This window comes from Perca fluviatilis, chromosome 2, assembly GCF_010015445.1.
Source record: "Perca fluviatilis chromosome 2, GENO_Pfluv_1.0, whole genome shotgun sequence".
NCBI classification, from domain to species: domain Eukaryota; kingdom Metazoa; phylum Chordata; class Actinopteri; order Perciformes; family Percidae; genus Perca; species Perca fluviatilis.
The window spans coordinates 16,564,562-16,584,927 of NC_053113.1; the positions used below are offsets into that span (position 1 = coordinate 16,564,562).

The following is a 20,366-nucleotide window of genomic DNA, read 5'->3' on the forward strand; positions in this document are numbered from 1 at the left end:
TTTTTTTTGTGTGTTTGTTGGGTTTTCCTGTTCAATTAACTCTATATATAGATGATCCTCTCTCTCATACAAACATATAAATACACCACCACTGCTCTGCTCCACCACAGGAAGAGGCTTTGCCAGAGGGCTGACGTAGTCCTGTCGATGTACACAGTCTCTGAAATAGTATACAGGGTGGGCAGGCAAGAAAACTTCAATCTTTCTCTGAAGCATAGATTTGGACTTTTTTTTTTGTTGGTGATTTTTTTTTGATTTTGACGTTTTCTTTGAATATTCTTTACAGGATTTCATATTTGTCGACAACAAAGGAGGTTTCTGAAGAGAATCTAATGGAGCTGTCGCCATCTACGTGAGTCACTTTGGTAACCTGGAGAAAAAGAAGAAAAAAAAAAAAAAAAAAAGAAAGGAAATTTAGAGAATGTAAGTCATTTATCATAAAGAACATTACGGAGCACAAGCAGGTTTGACTTTTGCCTGCATGTCTGAACTGGATACAGTTATCCATCCATGACATTTGTTTAGCTTGACAGATACTGGGTTTTGAAGGCCATAGTAGACTTTACGGCAGAAGAGATGGATTGCATTAGACTGTACAGGTGTCCCTAATAAAGTGGCCTACTGAGTGTATGTGACCTATACTCAATGGTTCTTTTCAGTAACCCACCTGGATGTCGCAGTAGTTGCGCTTGGACACAAAGGACACATTGATAGGGAAGAAGTCATTGGGCTGTCCGGCGATGCTGAACTCCAGGCTGCCGGTCTTGTTGTTGGCATCGATGACCGGTAGGCACCACTCCAGAATGTTTCGCCTGCTGTCATGTTTGTACTCGCCATCCAGATCACCAATCACAGGGGCTCCCACACCAGACCTGCAGAGGAACAGGAAAACGGAACGATGTCAATACATATAGCATACAGAGGTTTGCATGCCAATAGATTAGGACAACACTAGGATTGGGCATCGAGAAACGATTCCTACTTGGAATAGTTTCAAAAATCCCTGGAAAACTGCAAACCACCATTGAATCAAAATAATTTGTGAAAATAGGCATGTGACCTGTTTCAACTCCACCCCTCAAAGAATCGGAATCAAGAATCGATAAGAATCGGAATCAGAATTGTTCAAATCCAAACGATGCCCAACCCTAGACAACACATGTGGTGCCAGAAAGACTTCTTTGAGGAACAAGGGCACACCTTTTCCATCCAGGGAAGTGTGTTTTGTATGACATGGACCTAATAGATTAGATTCAACTTCATTGTCATTGTGCAGAGTACGAGTACAAAGACAACGAAATGCAGTTATACAGCCACACCCTATTAATTTGATGAAGCTACACGCTCTCATGGCAGCTTCCCATTATAGGTTTGGACTGACATGACGGTTTGATAATACCAGGGTTTTCCCTGCCATTATACGGCTTAAGGCCGGGACACATATAGCCGACGGCTGACCGTTGACAGAAAACCCCGTCGATATGATCAGTCGCGTCCCCGAGGTCCAAAAAACTGCCACAGAACAGACCAAAAAGACGAGAGGAGACGAGATGTAATACATCTCCATAAGAGCAGGCGGCGCTAATCTGTGCTGTTGCCCAAGAAATGAAAACCGGCAGCTGATTGGACGAACGTGTCACATGGGTTTGTTTTCTCCGGATATTGAGAGCCAGACTGTCATGGCGGCCGTTCAGAATACGATCTCATATTGTACTAAAATAGTTCACTGAAACGCATTTCTGAAAACATTTTAAGCGAGAAATAGGCCATGCAGTTGCTGAATCTGTCTTCATTTCAGCTCAACAAAGGTCAGTTTAAAAGATTTTCCTCAGATTTTGAGAGACTGTAGTCACCTCATTCCGCTCGTCATTTCCAGGTGAGTCCCGATTTCCCTGCCGCCGACCGAACATGTCAGGTCGGCCAAAATGAACGCCGACAGCCCCCCAGACGGACGACGGCACGGGACACACTGAACAGATTTGAGTCACTGACCTCGCCAGACTGTCCCACGGCCGATAATCGGGTTAATGTGTCCCGGGCCTTAGATACACTGCCTAAGCGTACAAACGTAAAAACAACGTGGAGAGCATCTGGACGGGCCCACACACGGGTCAGCACATAGGCGCGGGAAGTAGGGGTGCTGGGGGTGCGGCAGCACCCCTTGTTGGCGGCAGCACCCCTTGTTGGCGGCAGCACCCCTTGTTGGCAAACTGCGATCAAGCCCATATTACCCAATGGGTATTAATCATTATGGTGATAATTATCCAATCAGAATAAAATAAAAGTTGTTTAATGTAATGATTGGGAGAAGGCCGCATGCACTGTGTAGATTGGCTAAAGATAAAGGTGGGTGGGCATAGAGCAGGCTGTTTACATCGCACTGATCCAAGATCAGCTTTCTAAGAACGAGTTGAGATTGAAAGAGTGGAATTATTTGTAACTGATCCCCGGTCAGATTGGGTTGTATCAGCGAGTGAAAGTGTGGAAAAGGGAGAGAAAGATGCGGCTGCTATAAAAAATGTCCCGCGAATAAAGAGCTGGGAATGATGAAGAGGAGGATGTCGAGGAGCTAGCCAACGTTAGCTTGGAAGAATCGCTGCCTTCTACCAGCTACAATCTGCCACAGCTAACGGTGGCTAACGTTAACTTTAGCGAAGTTGTTGTGGAAAAAGACAGAGATGAGGCCGGTCATCAGCATTACAGAACAAGGTAATAGCACCTCAGGTACCATCATCTCTGAAGAGCCTGCACTACGGGGACCGATTACAGAGACCGTCCGGGAGGAAGTTATACCCAGAGGGATATTAGCCTTTCAGAATCGGCGGCTAAATGTCCAGCATCTCGGAGGGGGACGAGGCTGGCGGCAGAAAGACCCGCTCTCTCACTAACGAGGCACTGACCCGACACCTTCACCACGGTGAAACGGTACCACGGGAGTGGATTCTATATTCACTGTCCACCGGAGACATTTGTTGCGTTGCCTGTAAAGTGCTACCAACACACAGCAACGCATCTGTAGTAGGGTTTAGCAAGCTGCTGAGGGAGCTGGACTTTGAGGATTTGATCTGCGACTTTGCAAAGAAAAAGACAAGAAATTAGAACTTCTAAAGGTAAGAGCTATTATGCTATCTGTAAATTGAGTAGGTTAATATAATCTGTTGTGACCGTGTGACCAGATAATGTACATATTTTGTTTAGTTTATTGAAAAGCCATGCATATCAGACGTATTGCATCATAATTTTGTGATGCTGCTATAGGCCTGTGTGAGACTTAGTGGTCAAGTACAGTAGCCTATATGTTGGCTTTTGCAGTTTGTGAAGTTGCAGCTGACTAAGTGACTGTTATTTAACAACCTGCACTCAGCTGTGTTGTGTGATGGCATTGTTGTATCTTCAGTCAATCACGTTTCAGAATTACTATTGTGCTTTCTGCTTGGGTGATTTATAGTGAATACTATATCGCCATAGTCTTGAGCCATACAACGCTTTGGTATGATATAATTAATTGTAACACTGTCTTCTGATGTGTGAGTCAGATGGCAGTACTTGGTTTATTGAACTGGAAAGGCATACTTGACGCCTGCTCAGCTGGACTAGTCATTCATCTTTTTATTATTTTTTATTCGATAGTGACAGTGGATAGACAGGAACGGGGAGAGAGAGAGGGAATGACACGCAGCAAAGGCGCCCGAGGTCGGATTTAAACCGGCCGCTGCAAAGGAATCTTTTGACCAGTAGTGATTGGCATGTGATTTAGTGCCTATATAGTTTGCTGTGCAGTACATAGCAGTATGTAGCCTACTTCATGGAGGGGGCAGAGGTAGAGTTGTTCTCCGCGCGCCAGCACCCCGCACCCCCTGCTGGAAATGACTTCCCGCGCCTCTGGGTCAGCACACAGTGCCAGATGCAGCCCACACATTAGCGAGTGGAACCAACGACGCGTTACTATGGAATCCACGCAACTTCTAGGCAAGACCCGACCTTCAATAGCATTCACACACTACTATTGGCCAGGCGTCCATGCTTACGCTAGGTAACGTAACCCGATTTGTTCAGGTCCTTTCCCCAGACCAATCGGCTATCCTAACCTTAACCACTCGAGGACAATGCCTAACCCCAAACAATCGGCCTGCTTTGTAGGGCCGGACTTGCCTAGAAGTTACGTGGGATCCATAATAACGGCTAAACGACGGTATCTACCGGACTGCATAGCAACACAGATTCCGGTGCCTCATTTCAGTGCCACTTAAATGCCTGCGCTTCTCTCTGATGCTCCGAAACAGATGTTGGAGGCAACAGAAGCATTGCTGTATGAGACGCTAGTTAACAATACACTTGGGTAACGTTAGCCTACCGTTAGCTAGTAGCTAGATTGAACAAGGTTAAAATGCTGACAGCTAAACGGTGTTAAGTGTGACTATTTCACTGTAGAGGATTCCAACACCGGGACGTACAACAGTCTGCTGCAGCTGCCGCTGTTGGAGAAACAACACAGGCGGTGTGTTTACTTGAAACTGGTGAGCCTCGTGGTGCATTCAAAGTTATTGTAAATTGCCCTTTTCCCATCTAGTGGTTGTTTTTGTCATTTAATAACAATTTACTGGTGAAATAAGTTATTGTTATTACATTTTCAATAAATCATTTAAATTTGACTGTGTGGCAAAAAACAAGTTGTTCTTTAATGTTGCAGACTGTCGTTTGTGCTCTTGCTTTTTTTTTCTTAAAGTACTGGTTCAGGCATCGGCACGGTTTTAAAAGTATCATTTTAGCACATGTATCGGAAAAAACCCAAACCATACCCAACCTTAGTGTGCAGAGGAGAGAGAAAAAAAGAGGTGTGTGTGAGCTGTACATGCTGCGAGTGAGTATGAAGTTAGCAGTAACACTATAGCTGTTAAAGTACAGTGGTGCTCATACGTTTATGAACCCATGCTGTTGACTAAAAAGAGGAATAATTTATATATAAAAAAAAAAAAAAATCACCTTTTGGAAATTGATCTTAATGCCTTAATTAAAAACATTAGGAAAATCCAACCTTTAAGGACTTTGGAATTAAAATAGCCCCACATCATCACATACCCTTCACCATACCTAGAGATTGGCATGGAGTACTTTCCATAAAATCATCTCTCAATGCAAATCAAACCAGCTATTAGGCTAACTGAAATAAAACCATGCCACGTCTAGATATGGTGAAGGGTATGTGATGATGTGGGGCTATTTTAATCTTTTTAGTCAACTTTAGCATGAGTTCATAAACTTATGAGCACCACTGTAGCAGTGCAGACTGTGTACAGTTTATCTGCCGGTGAATAAAGGATACAACTCCTCAAGACCTAAGCCAAGTTCCTGTGTCTTTCTGGCTACCTGCTGGTTAAAGTGAAGGGGCTTAGCAGCCACAGAGCTAGTAACAACTTCAGCACAGGCTTACTAACTTAAGGTGGGCTGGCTTTAAGCTGGACCAGCTGGTCTCATTTTAGTGTTAAGCCAGTAAAGTTTTGCTTTAGTGACCTCCCTCGCTTTAACTGACATTTAACTGACTAAAAACCCTGGATACTATCAAGAGTGGCTTAAAATTAAAAACTACAATATTAACCAGATTTTAAGTCCTATAAATAGTCCCTAAATGCTATTATAGACACTTTTACACAATACATTTTATATTATTACTTACATACTTCTATTACTATTATTTTATGTTGATCTCAACACTGAGGACAGTATGTATCAACTGCAACTACAAACTGCTAACTTCAATGCATCAATAACCCACGACAAACTCATTCAGAGCCTAAACATTTGTTTAGTAGATGTACTTACGGTACAGGAATGCTGATGACCACATCGTTGAGCTCAAGGCTCTCCTCCTGCAGCTCGTATTCGATGTTGACATCACAGCCACTACCACTCTCTGAAGGCCAGCAGTTTACTGTGGAAGGAACAGGACATATTATCAGTTACATGAGACACCAATGTGATTGTACAGTGTACAAAGACTAAATGGTTACAATGAATAACTGTATACAGCAAGGCTGAAATAAAACAGCAGCATCACAGATAAATGCCATGTAGTGGCACTTACTGGTTAGAGGTATGAGGGACTCGTCTGTGGACTGTAGTCTCCACTTCAGCACACCAACGTCATTGTTGAGAGGGAAGGACTTCTCTGGGTTTTTCAGGCCAATCACTGAGTCAGCAGTGAACAACTTCTTGTCCACATTGGGATGGGTCTAAGAAGAGCAGACGCAAAAATATAACTCACTCATATTATATTATTTATTTTTATATATATATATATATTAATTAAACAGAGAAAAGTTGCGTGTAGATGAATGTACACATTACAGCTTGGGTCATTTAAAACTCTGGAAATGGAATGGCAACCGTTTTTGAGAAACATTTTAAATAACTGGTGTTTTAGTATGCTGCTTTTTTTCTTCTTTGTTAAATGCATGTGTGAAAAGTAGGGGTGGTACGGTTCACAAAACCCACGGTTCGGTTCGTATCATGGTTTTAGGGTCACGGTTTTCGGTTCTGTACGGTTTTTTGTTATTTTTTCTTTTAATCTTTAACACTCCCGAATATACTTCAGCATATGATATATAGCCAAAATTAGCATATTGAATGCATGTTGCACAAAACATGCACACAGTGGCAGTTCTATATTGTTTTATTTCATCATAGGTACCATGAAATCCAAAATGTTCCCACACACCAGACTATAAACGACGCTGGTGCATCCTCCAGCTCTGGGCAGCCTCTCTCCCACTTGACATTTCTGCAGGTGACGTGACGTGACCTGCAGCGGCACCCCACTCCACTTGAGGAGCGGTCGGCTCGGTGTCTCTCAAAAGCTGACGAAAATCTTTTAAACTGACCTTTGTCGATCTGAAATGAAGACAGATTCAGCAACTGCATGGCCTATTTCTCGCTTAAAATGTTTTCAGAAACACGTTTCGGTGAACTATTTTAGTACAATATGAGATCGTATTCTGAACGAGCCGCCATGACAGTCTGTTTTGAAATTAGGGACCAGCCAGACCAATGTGACGCGATCGTCCAATCAGCTGCCATGGGTTGCGTTTGTCACGCCCATCCCGCTCGTCATTTCCAGTAACTGTTTTAACATAGGTGTATAAAGTGGGCACTACGGCAGTAAGAGGTTAGTGCACATTAACAGTGTACTGACGAACCGTGCGGTACACACACGCTCCGAACCGAGACTAGCGAACCGAGCGGTTAGGGTGTTTTTTCATGAACCGTACCATCCCTAGTGAAAAGCATGAAAGATGATGTCGACCAAAAAACATTATTTACATAATATAACCATAAGCTGCTGTGTATGGGATAGTCTATATCCACAACCTTCCACTTCCAGGATCGCCCCGTTACTGCCAGAAATTCCGCCGTATGTCCTTTTTTCCGACCGGATTTCCATTACCTAGCGCTTTCTTTGTGTTAGAATTTTAAACTCCGGTGGATTTATGAGGACTATGGTTAACTGGTCCTCAGATCTCTGCAGGGTAAATCCAGACAGCTAGCTAGACTATTTGTCCAATCTGAGTTTGTGACGTCACAGTCCGAAATGAGCTGGCTAACCACAACCGTTAGCTCGTAGCGTTAGCCGGCTAATGCTAGCGTTAGCCGGCTAACGCTAACGCTAGCATGCTACGTCGTTCTCAATAGCAAAGCACTGCTACAACACACACAAGTTCACCATAATCTACAAAAGAACTACTTACATGTGCGCCCTCATTTAGAAGTCTCCCAGCTAATCCTGCCTTGTAACTGACCAAAGATGGAGAAACAGCCTGTCTTTTACTGTCTCTAGAGTTAGCTAGCTGACATGCTCTACATCTGAGCTACTGCGCATGTGCGAGTGCAATCAAAGATAGTACAGAAGAAGATGAAAAGAGGTCTCACTCTGTAGCTAAAACAAAAAACAGGTGAAAAGAGGATCTGCAGCAGTGAGAGAGAGCTGTGCAGTACAACAACAATACGGTGTTTTTTGAAAATTAAACCATGTAAACCTATTTTTTGTTCCACCAAAACAAGTTCCTTCCCGAGGCTATTTTCCAGCAGAAAAAGCGGTCCAGCAAAGCGAGACTTTGCATGGTATAACATTGTCTCCAGAAAATGTTTATAATATGTGGTACACGTACTTGCAGTTGCAATCCTTTGTTGTCATTGTTGTTGATGATGAGGCGGATGCGTCCGCTCTTTTCGTCTGTGACTCGGAGCGTGATCATGCCCAGCAGCTCCATGTTCTGTAGGCCGCCGTCACGTCCACAAGTCAGCGAGATCTTCTCCTCCACACGCAGATGTACACTGGAGGGGAAACACATCCCAACAGCCTTTAAGTAATGATTTAACCACACAGAAGACAGTCAAATCAGGTCATATACATTTTTCAAAGTGTAAAATGAAGTAAGCCTCAAACACAGCATTTGGACTATTAAAGAAAAGAAAAAGACTATTTAAAGCAAGAGTAAACGGTTGGGTTTATGGGAGGTGAGCAGTTGATTACTACAGGACAGAAGAGGCCTCACTTACTGGTTTTGCAGACAGACCTCCAAAATATTGGAGGTGAACAAAACTGAATGGCCAAATTCTGATTTTAGGTCAAGACAAATATCTTCTTCATGTTCTGTCAAACCAATATAATAATAATAATAATAATAATAATAATAATAATAATAATAATAATTCTAGTCATACATGAAACATGAATACTTGTCAATTCATTGAATCAAAAACTTCACAAAAAGCTTGGCGTGAATATTCATTTGCGTTTTAACTACTCTTATTACTGATCTCTATTTAGAATTTAGAATGCATAGCATTACTCAATGCATTATTTATTCATCTTATTTATTCATATTTGAACTGCATGTGTGAACTTTATGTCTTTATGTGCTACTCTTCGTGCCTTTTATTTGCCCCTCGGAGACAAATTAAGTTATTTGAATTGAATAATAACTAAAAGCAGCTACTGTTGCATTAAAGTCCATATCATTTTCAATGTATTGCAGGAAATGCATTCAGTTATTGAAAATCAATTTACTGAATTTAAAAAGGAAAAGGCTTATTAGCCTATGAAGTCATAAAAACAAGCAATATGTTTGATGGAAGTGTACACTGTTTAACTAGAGCTTTACTACATTACTGTTAAATATTTGTTCATCATATCATGTTACACCTAATTCATATTTAGGTCACAATAAGGGCCGGACCTGAATGCGAATTTTCCAAGTTGGATTAGTTGTGTTTTTATCAGGGCTGTCAAAATTTAGTAAGCAAAGTACATTTAGAACAGATTAAAACTGTGCTATTAATCGCGAGTTAACTATGGAAATCACGCTATTAAACGTTAAAAAATAAAAAATTAAATTAAATATTTTTATAGATTGACAGCTCTAGCTCTTTTTCTCTAGACCACACTAATTTACAAAAGACCCAACAATTTGTTTTTATAAAATGTTTTCATAAATGCTCAATGTTATTACTGATGTTTCTTCTACAACACAGCTCAACTTGATTAGGAGTAATATATTGTTCAGTACAGTCAGGAGCACCTGCAGAGCAGCCAACCGTTATATGTCAGAGTCACACATTTTAATTGTAAGATGCCTTTGCTTGTCATCTTTACACGCAGTCAAAAAAATCTAAACGTGTGTGTGGTCATAGTTCAGTTATACATTTTTATTACATCAACATTTAGGGTGCAGCCCTGGTCATAAATGAGTTTTGACTTACAGAGCACTGTGTGACCAACCATGCCACATCAACCCTCAGTAACACTTTTGTCAAACCATTCAGGAAGTTAATCTTTTTATGTTTGATCTTTTCATGGTTATCAGATAATCAAAATGAATAAATACATGAAGACGAGTACTTAGTGTCATCCTAATTAAATAACATTTTTAAAAAGGAGGCTAAGGCCACTTCTACGTTCAGACAAATTCTTCAGTATATTATCTGAATTTTAACAAAGTCTGCAAGAACCACAGTGTTACCACTTATGCGGAAACAAGCATTGAGGCCATTATAAAAACTGACAATTCCAGAAGTAACAATATTTAAATCATAAAGATTGTCATGTGTCTGTACCTCTCCACATTGACTGGTGGTGGTAGAACTTTAGATACATCTGAGCCTCTCTTTCCTGAGGTGGGCATGATGGTTTCACCCTCGGACTTGAGCTTGTCGACAAAGTTGTCCACCTCTTTCCCTTTAGCACCCAGTTTCAGGGCCTTACTGGGTCCACTTGGTCTGGAAAGAAGAAGAAAAAAAAACATCATCTTTGAACATTGGTCTTCAACCATTAAAAAGAACATCAACTGCCCCAGTCAAAATTACAATGACTGTCCATAAATGTCCCTTTGCACTACCAATGCAACTTAACAATACCAAAAAGAGAATTTCAATTTCAAAAAGGAAATTACATATGCATTTCTTGGTAGCTGTACCTGACTGTAGCTGGTGTGATCTTGGGCTTCTCAGGCTCGACGAGGGTGTCTGTAATGATGGACCCAGACGAGACGCTGGTCATGCCGCCGCTGCCAAAGCCGCCGAAAGCTGGCACCTTCTTTCCAGAGCGCTCAGCATCCCTTCTAGCCTGCTGCAGCTCCTTGGCCTTCCTCCTCATCTCTGCCTTGGCCTCTCTCTCCTGGGTCTGTGAGTTAACAAATAACAATTAAAGTTGTTCTAAATGATGTGACAGTTATACACTGAGACACAATACATCATTTTCACCGGTGTTTTAATTGCTGCAAACTTGTGCAGTGTACAGGAAATTGGTAACAGAGTTAATAGGACGGAAAAAAATCTGCAAAATCCATTCCTTCACTTGTGGAGATTTCTGTAAATATATACAGTACAGTAGCCGTATCTACAATGTGATACAATGCACACTTAGTATAAGATGTAACACAGTATTGCTGCCATGACCCGATTTCCCCATAGGGATCTCACACACACACACCTCTCTGACAGCACGGAAAACCTTCTCCTCATGAGAGTCCATCTCTGTGAAGGTGCGGATCTGAGCCAGGTTGACGTTCTCTCTGTAGCCTAGTGCCACAATCTCATCGAAGGCAAAGATCAGGTCAAAGCAGTGCTCCGATATTTCGCTTTCCTCCAGCACACGACAGTACTCTGGGATCTTGAATGGTAGGGAAGAAGAAGGAATATCAGACAATTTAACCCAAGCAAGCATTTTGTTAGGAAAAGTGACAATAACTATTTTTACATGACAGTCTTGGCTAAAAGCTTGACTGCTGACAAGTCCACAGATCCTGATCTATCTGATCGTAAAAAAAAAAAAAAACACTACTAAAAACTGTGAGGTTGTTTAAGCATTGGCTCTAATGGCTAAACTTTATCAACAATGCTTGTTTTCTCATAATTTTGGGGTCATAAATGCCTTGTTTCTGACAAGCCGTTTAAACAAAGCTATTTTAAAACATACACAGAAACACCAGTTGCTGTACAGTATTAATAGTAGAGCTTGACGTTTGAAACTATATGTATGAATACAGATGTCAGGCTCTGAGCAATTGTAATGATCATACTTTTATCGCCACATCAGTTGTTTTTTTTTCATTAAGCTTTTGTTGCTGTGCTTGTCAAGCACTACGTGACCGCTACATTTGAAATTAAGGTCAGTAAAAAAAAAATGTATTGCTCACAAAGGATCGTACATATAAAATTATACTGGATTATTACAGAGGCAGACTATAAACCATTGTTCTTTTTAAGCTTGAAATGATAAACTGATGAATATTCACAATCCTACTCCTACATGGACCATTTATATACAGTATATACCATTAATAGAGGGATAACCAGAACCTGGCTGACATGCAGTCATTCAGATTCATTTATATGCAACTAGTATAGACCTACAGCAACAGAAGGTAAATCATTAAAACAATTTCCATTTCTTAACACTGCAATGTGACATGTTAACTTTACATCACATTGATGGACATTATTTTATTTCCAGGCACAGACAGACACCGAAGCACCACGTTTTCCTTACCACACGGGAGAAGAGTCTGAGTGTCTCCAAGTCTTCCAGGATGTTGCTGTTCTTGGTAGTGATGAGGACCATGTAGAGTTTCTCCAGTGGCTGGTACACGTAGCGAACACTGTCTGTTTCCACAAAGGTGTGCTGCTTGCCCATGTTCATCAGTTTAGGGAATGCAGCCAGAAGACCCTCAATACGGGTCCGGGTCATTTCAACAAACTGCCGCGATACAATGGCCTTGCCGGCCTTGGTGCACACCGCCGCTGCCAACAGCACCTACAGCAGAAGAGAAAACTGGACTGTTGTAGTGCCAACATAGCTTCACAATGTTCAGCACATTGTGCATGTATAATTTGTTTGAGCATGCAAATTTAACCAAATGGCAAAATGAAGTTATGGGGCAAAAGGAACTTAATGCTCAAATTAGGTTGACAGTTCCCCCGTTTGCTTCAACTTGCGGTAACCCGAATCCCCACTAGTGTTTGCATCTTTCTAGAGAGAGCAAGTTTTGCAAAGTTAAACATCAGCAATTTAATATCGTCTTGAGACAACATTGGGTGTCAGATTCAGCAACCACAGACCTACTCAGGTAGCCGTACAACTTAAATTATTGGGTCGTACTGTTCAAGGCGAAGTACTATGTTGAGCTTTGGTGGTAGAAGACTGTACTGTAGGAGTAGCAATAGGGCTGGGCAATATATAGATATATCAATATCGTGATATGAGACTGGATATCGTCTTAGATTTTGAATATCGTAATATGACACAAGTGTTATCTGTCCCCGGTTTTAATGGCTGGATTACAGTAAAGTGATGTAATTTTTTTAACATACCAGACTGTTCTAGCTTTTCTATTATTTGCCTTTACCCATTTAGTTATGATATAAACATTAATGATGATTATTTATAAAAACAAATCTCATTGTGTAAATATTTTTTTGTAAGCACCAACTGTCAATCCTAAAATATCACCACAATATCGATATTGAGATATTTGGTCAACAATATCGTGATATTAGATTTTTTCCATATTGCCCAGCTCTAAGTAGCAGGCATTTCTATTTAACCTTTTATTAAGAATAATTGCTGCCGCCGAGAGAACATGTATGCAGAATTTGGCAATGGTGAGAAAACGTTAAGTCGTGTTTACGATAGGTGAATGTCTGCCAACATTTTAAAACTTTAACTGGTGCTTGTTGAGGCGTTGTCTCCTCATCAAACTTGGAGACAACGTCAGCGTGGACAGATATGTTTCCAGTAAATTAACTTACATACAAATTTTAATTTAGCTTAATATAAGTAGTACTTTTAGGCACCAACCGAATTCCATCCACAGTATTGAGTATCGAAAAATGGCTTGTCATTCAATACAAAATTTGAATACCTAAGGCGTAAATCTCATCAGCGTCAGTGAGCCAATAATGCAGCATGGTTGTATCAAGATCTAATAATGCTTCTAATTGGCTGGCCTAAAATGAGTCTATGCTTTTAAAAAAAAAAAAAAAAAAAAAAAAAGGTAGTTACACCCGGATAAAAGCCGTTGGCTAACGTTACGGCTAGCTCTCTACAAGCTGACCAAACTGGAAATCACTTATTCTCCCGGTTTGGTCTGCTCGCAGAGCATGCAACAGAGTGTAATGTTCGTCACAGCTAACATTAGCAAAATATCCGCAATTTGGCACTATTTTACACTGGAACATCCCACCAGTAAAAACGGCATTGTGTACAGTATACAAAGCTTTAGTGTTGCCAATTTGAGTTTCACTACTGTTTAATACTGGTACTGTACTACTTAAAATTTGTATGGGTAATGGTATTTATTTAAAAAAAGATAATTAGAGGATAAACCCCTTGAGATGTCATTTTAAGTGGTCCATATTTATCTTTTAAATTGTGGCTGCACAGGGTTTTTTTATTTATTTTTTTAAAAAGGAACTATTATTTTATTATTTTATGTTATTATTTCTAGATTTATTTATGGGTTTTTTCCAGTTATGACTGACTGTCAAAGTAGATAATAAAAGAAAGGTCTATGGCATTCATTCTCTGTATGTATTTGTTCATGTTTTACAAAGAATGTAATACCTGTATGTATGTATGTATGTTGTATATATATATATATATATATATATATATATATATATATATATATATATATATATATATATATATATATTCATTCTGAATGCACTGGTATCGAACCGTTATACTGTAGCTAGTTCAGGTAACGTTACCGAAATCGGAAGGAAAATTTGCATCGGAACATATCTTAATATAGAAAAGGTAAGCTTATATAAATATGAGTACTTCATCTGTTTTACCCTGGTAATTTAATTGTATTCATTCCACGTTGACAATGGCTGAAGTTAGAAATGAAAGACATCGACTGCATCGAACTTTATATGGACAAGCAACAATTGTGAATACATGTTGTAGCAGCTGGCTAACCATTATGATAACACAAATATGCGGTATATAACGTTAGGTAAGGTTTATTTAAGAACGGGATCTGGGGTTGCCTGGCTGGGATGACAGCAGGTAACGTTAGCTCGGATCAGGCTAGTGACAGGAGCTAGCTAACACTAGCGCTAGTTAACGTCAGCAATGTCTGCACACTCTGTGCCGCCTACTCACCTGAACATTGACTCTGTATAAAGACACGACGATGCATTTATTTGATTTTAGCAACTCTCTTTAAGGTTAGCGCTGTCAGCCCGGTGAAAAGTAACGTTTGGTGTTCCTGTTACTTCGCTCTTGGAGAACCTATCTAACTGATACCTAGCTTTAGCTAGTTATCAGGTTAGCCAGTGTTATGATAATTGCTAGGCCCGATAAAAGCCAGGGACATATCATAATTTTAGACTATCACTCACCATTTTGGTCTCTCTCTATGGTAGGACGATCTTCCGTCTCTCGTGTTTCTTGATTTTTGTGATTTCTAGTCACTCTAGAATAGCAAGGTGCAGATATACAGCTGACTCCAAGTTGTGTGATTGTTAGCTAGCTAGCGTCAATATGGCAGCAGTACAGAGCCACGTCTCCACCGGAAGAGCAGCGATAGAACTGCCCACCGTAAAAACCAATGACGTGGGCCCCAAAATGTTGGCCTTATTGCATAAATAAGTTTCTCGCACTACTTCCACAGGCGTTTCTTCCATTTACTTAGATCCCCGTGTGGTGCCGACATCTTGGAAATATATTAAACATTTTAACCTGTCATATACGTGTAGGTTGAACAGACGACAGCTGTAATATTTAATTATTTACTAACAAATAACATTGTAAACATATAAAACATACAAAAACAGAAAATACCAGGGAATCAATATAGACATGAATCAGTTAAAAAAATGTATATGCATAGATCTAGGGTTTTAATAGCTTTCTTGTTTTTAGAATATAGGATTGGAATGCCAAGTTTGATATAATTTTCCAAAAATTGAAAAGGATGGTTTATGATTGGAAAATTTATGAATATGAGATTTTGCGAGATATACGATCAAATTGATGGTAAAGTATTGATTTGGTAGCAGAGTAAAAAATAATAATATAGTTTTATAGGAAAGGGAAAATTCAGAGACAATATTTTGGGATATAAATGTACAGACATCTTGCCCAGAAATAGAAGAGTGGGGACATAACCAAAAAGATGACATCAGTCTTCTTGAACCATTTGACAAAATGAGCGGACCACGTCAATTAACTGGGCAAAAGCTCTACCCTTACAGAGTGTTAAACTGGTTTGTATTGACTTAATTGATCGTTTAGCAATATGCACCAATAAAGCACAAATGATTAAGGCCCTAAGCTGATTTACTACCTGATCTTGAGGCCATATCTTGTAGAGGGTCCCTGTGTGGAAATCAAGACCTTTATTGTTTCAATTTGTGCTTATGTTGCATAATCCCAAAAACAATTGGTTCAATTAAATTGTGCAAACCATGGGGACAGGTGATATTATATCAAAGAAAGCACAAAAAAGTCACACTGTCATGGCTTTAATTATCATAAATCAAACTTTAAAGATCATGGTTTAATTTGATAGCCTACCACACGTTACCATTCTCAACTGAAGTTTATAATCCACCATATTAATAAAGACTTCACAGTGTTGCAGTAACTTTCTTTGGTCACATTATTTAAAGTGTGTGTAGCCTACTGCCAACTCTATTTATTCAGTGTGAATAGCCTAGGTTTTAACACATTTCACTGTTCCTTTGTCTAAAATATCCAAGAAAAACTAGGGACACGAGGGTCAGCTGTATAGCCTTTGAAGCTGTTTAATGAAACTTGCTTCCACTCCCTCCCAAAAGATTGTCTGAAAATTTCTTTTTGGCAATATGGAAGTAGTGACAGGTGCGGCACTTGACATTCAAGTCCAAAGTTGATATACCTGTATTGTTTATTATATGGCCACATCATCAGGTCACATCTGGAAGGAAAAAAATATTATAGGCTACTGAGCTGTTCTGATAGCAACAGTCTTCAGTAAATTGTTGCATTTTCTCTTCGTATTGCCTAGAATAAAGACTGTAGGCCTACTTTGTCACATCTAATACACAAAAATAACCAATCCGCAACCCACACGTTATACCCGTAGGTTATTTCTTATTTTAACATAATGCTCCTCTATTGCGTAACATCCGAAAGAGGAAACTGAAAAACGGAACAAGGAAACGACCTCTAACCGGATCTTTGGTTCCGCGTTCATTCATTAGAGGAGCTATGGGAGCTGCATGAGAGGAGTTCCCTGGACTGTTTTCAAGGATTTCGTTGTCTTTAAGGCTCTCTGTGTAAAATAAAGCGCGCTGTTAACCCGTGCGACGTCGGCAAAGTGAACCGGACCATCGGCATGTCGGAGGAAGCAAGTTCACCGGTAGGTTTTAAGTAAATTAACCCGGTAGTTTGTACATGCATGAAGCTCCTTTAGTGCCATATGTTTAGTTCTCGCTGTGGCTGGAGAGCGCCATTTCCGTATGCCCCGTCATTTGGAGAGCGATGATTGGTTAATCCTTTTGTCTATTTCAGTGCTCAGTTTTCTATTGGACGATTAATAAGAGATGATCTGTCAGTCAAACCTTGACAGATAACGCGCTAGTAAAGCAAACGAAAGGTTTAAGGGTTGACATTGAAGTTATACCGTTTTAACCACGTAGTTAACCTGCTATATGTTCATAAACTACGATACTATGTTGTATGCATCTTTTGTCAATACTTTTAATGCAGAAAAGTAAACTGTTCATCTGCTAAACTTTACAGCCCAAAATGTTAGACAAGACACTTTCAAACATATGGCAGTTAACTTTCGTATTTTAACTACATTAATAGCCTAATTCCAGTTTTACGAAATGGGAAGCATTGCTCTTTGGTAGTAGTTTAAATACAATCAACAAAACAAAAAGTTAGGATTTAGGATTAAGTGCTGTTTGTTCTACTTCGTACATACCATATGGAAGAGTGTCAACTACATAACTGTAAAAATACTCAATTACAAGTAAAAGTCCTGCATTCAAAATGTTACTCAAGTAAAATTATATTAATTTTGTCAGAAAAATGTCCTTAAAGTATAAAAAGTAAAAGTAACGTTACTCTATGCCAGTATGTATGAATATATACTATAGGATTATTAATACTCATGCATTGATGTTTAAGCAGCATTTTCTTCCTGTCATTGATTTAAGGTGCAGCTTATTTTACAGCTGACTAAAGTTTGACTACAGCTGTCAAACAAATGTACTGCAAAAAAAAAAAAAAAAAAAAAAAAAAAAAAAAAAAAAAAAAAACTATTATTTTTATTAAATGTACTATTACTCTTATAATGTAGTATTATTAATGAATAAGTGTACGTATTAATGTCCATAGTAAAGTGGTTTAATTGGAGTTCATTTCATTTGAAAGCAAGATACCTTTTTTTTTTTTTTTAAATCGGTTGTTTCATAATGGTATTTTTCTCTGTGACACTTCTTGACATTTCATAAAGACTCTTCTCATTAGTGTTGTCACCAATCCCTGGACTCTAAACCGTCATTCACCAGCATTCAGCCACTCTTACCAGGCATGGCCAATCAAATAAGTGCCCAATGACATTAAATGACACATTAAAAACTAGCTTAGTTTGTACACCGTTGCATATGTTATTTGATATGCAATGTGGTTTCTGTGTATTTCCATCAAAGAAACAGCAGGGACAAATATGCTTTAAATGTTCTTTTTTTTATGTGTATTGTTATATCTTAGTCTATGACAGCTAGCCAGTTTTTGGTGGCAGATTATTTAGAAATAAAGCGTTTCACAGGAGAAAAGTTTCTAGCCACAGACTGCTCTGTATATTTAAAAAAAAAAAAAAAAAAAAACTGTGACCACACCTCATACACAAGACGCTGCTCCAATGCCCCTCCCTGCCTTTTTATAACGGACTCAATGAATTGGCACACTTATCTTTTGGGACCAGAGATATCTTAGGGTGGAGGTCCTGAAGGGGGGGGGGGATGTCCGGTAAAAAAGACCACTGTTCAGTATCTAGATGCTATATGACCTCAGCACAGCTCCTTACCAAGACACAGCAGGCAGTCCCAGCCACACAGCGGACACAATAGCCTCCACAGTGCAGTCCGAGAATTATGGAGCAGGGAGCTTACAAGTACATGAGGGTGAGGCGAGCAGAGAAAATGCTTCCGCACATTTCTGAACTAGTTATAGAGGTGGTTGTTAATGTGTAGGGCTGCTTGAATGACATCAGTAAGAATGTTTTGAAGGTAGTTGGAGGAAAGTGAGTTCAAACTCTTTAAGCTGATTTCTCTTTTGTCCTGGCAGGACGGCAATGGCAAGGTGTGTCGGGTTATCCGGATTGGAACCCGCAAAAGCCAGGTACGGTACTACATTAATTAAATCATGGGTTTCATTTTGATTATGCTTGCTGCTTACTTTTTCAATATGTCACAGAATGTGACTTTTGCATCATTGCCATTTTACATTTTTGTCTTTGGATTTAGGTTTTGGCTCTAATTTAAATGTGAGAATGAGCTGCACAGAGCCTCAATATGTCAGTTAAATGTGTATTATCTGATGCACGGCTCCTCCATGCTGGTTTAGATACAGCGGAGCAAGATGTCTGGAGCTCTTCTCGCTGAGATAACATAGCTCTGGCTTAACAATGTCTTTTTAAGATAACTGTCCCTCTTCCAGTTTGTCATGCTGATTTGATGGTCACAAGCTCTGTGGATGGGGGATTGACATTTTTACAACTATCAGTACAATCCACCTAAAGTGTGTTCTTCTGTCCCAGTTGGCTCGCATCCAGACTGACAGCGTGGCGGCAAAGTTGAAAGAACTGAACCCTGACATCAACTTGGAAATAGGTGAGGATCATCCCAGGTTTCATTTTCTGCCAGAGGCTTCGTAGCCGTGGCACAACATTTTTTACTGACTAGCCGGCGTCTTCATGGATGTCTATTCCATAATTGGCAATGTGGGAATTTGAGTTAAATTATTCTAACATTTATATTACGATGTGCTCTAAAATCAGCCCAAGGTCTGATTTGACTGTGGCACAAATGGTCACCATGGCATTCACACAGGTATTTTAGGTTTTTACCAAATACTTGTTAAAGGCCCTACACACCCCTGGGCCACCCACACAGATGAGTTCACTTATTCTGCTGGATTCTGAGCACTGTGTGGGTGTGTACAAACTGTGCTTGATTCACATCTGTCTGACCCCCCATGTTAGTTTTGTTGCGCCTGTTTGGGCCGGACAGGTTACACCTTTTGTTATTCGTATTGGTTCATAGCAACTGGTATTCCTATTGGTTCATAGCAGTTGGTGCTTGCAGCCATTACTCCAACGATCTTATCTGGCTTCACACAGCCGATGCTTGTTTCTACTTCTAAAGTTTTGTATTGACCTCCAATGTGGCTGCTAGAGGGGGCATTCGATCACCTGAATACCCCAAAAAGTTGTTAGACCTGTGTCTTTTGAATGAAACCAGTCATGCATTAGTGTTTTTCCTAGTTTTTCCTGATTGATCATATTATTGAATTTTTGTATCTTTTCTCTTTCAGTTGCCATGTCAACGACAGGAGACAAAATCCTTGACACAGCTTTATCTAAGGTGAGGCTTTTTATCAACTGTCACAAATTAAAGGCTCCAACATCTACAAACAGAAAATTCAAGTAGACAATTTATAATTATTGGTCATTCATTATTACACAAATGAATCCAAGCAAACATGCATGGTAAGGACTTAAAGCTGTCACTGTTTAAATGTACAGACCTGTGACACACTCTTTAGGTTCAGTTCATACTCACGACTCATTGTAGGATTAGTGAATGAT

At 39.8% G+C, this 20,366-nt stretch overlaps 2 protein-coding genes across 2 annotated transcripts in view; one reads left to right on the forward strand and one right to left on the reverse strand.

The window, feature by feature from the left end:
• On the reverse strand, positions 1 to 15,093 carry arcn1b (archain 1b). Its single transcript, XM_039785396.1, has 10 exons — positions 14,905 to 15,093; positions 12,044 to 12,307; positions 10,985 to 11,164; positions 10,470 to 10,675; positions 10,111 to 10,272; positions 8,163 to 8,328; positions 6,083 to 6,230; positions 5,821 to 5,929; positions 668 to 872; positions 1 to 370 (listed from the first exon to the last, which is right to left on the reverse strand). The coding sequence occupies exons 1-10, from the start codon at positions 14,905 to 14,907 to the stop codon at positions 281 to 283; spliced, it is 1,533 nt and encodes a 510-aa protein (XP_039641330.1). The 5' UTR covers positions 14,908 to 15,093; the 3' UTR covers positions 1 to 280.
• A 3,453-nt stretch (positions 15,094 to 18,546) lies between these two features.
• Positions 18,547 to 20,366, forward strand: part of LOC120549246 (porphobilinogen deaminase-like) — a 9,215-nt gene continuing 7,395 nt past the window's right edge. Inside the window, 6 exon segments of the mRNA XM_039785986.1 lie at positions 18,547 to 18,585; positions 18,587 to 18,632; positions 18,635 to 18,681; positions 18,845 to 18,898; positions 19,317 to 19,389; positions 20,093 to 20,142. Of these exon segments, the coding sequence (XP_039641920.1) occupies positions 18,562 to 18,585; positions 18,587 to 18,632; positions 18,635 to 18,681; positions 18,845 to 18,898; positions 19,317 to 19,389; positions 20,093 to 20,142 (294 nt within the window). The 5' untranslated portion in view covers positions 18,547 to 18,561.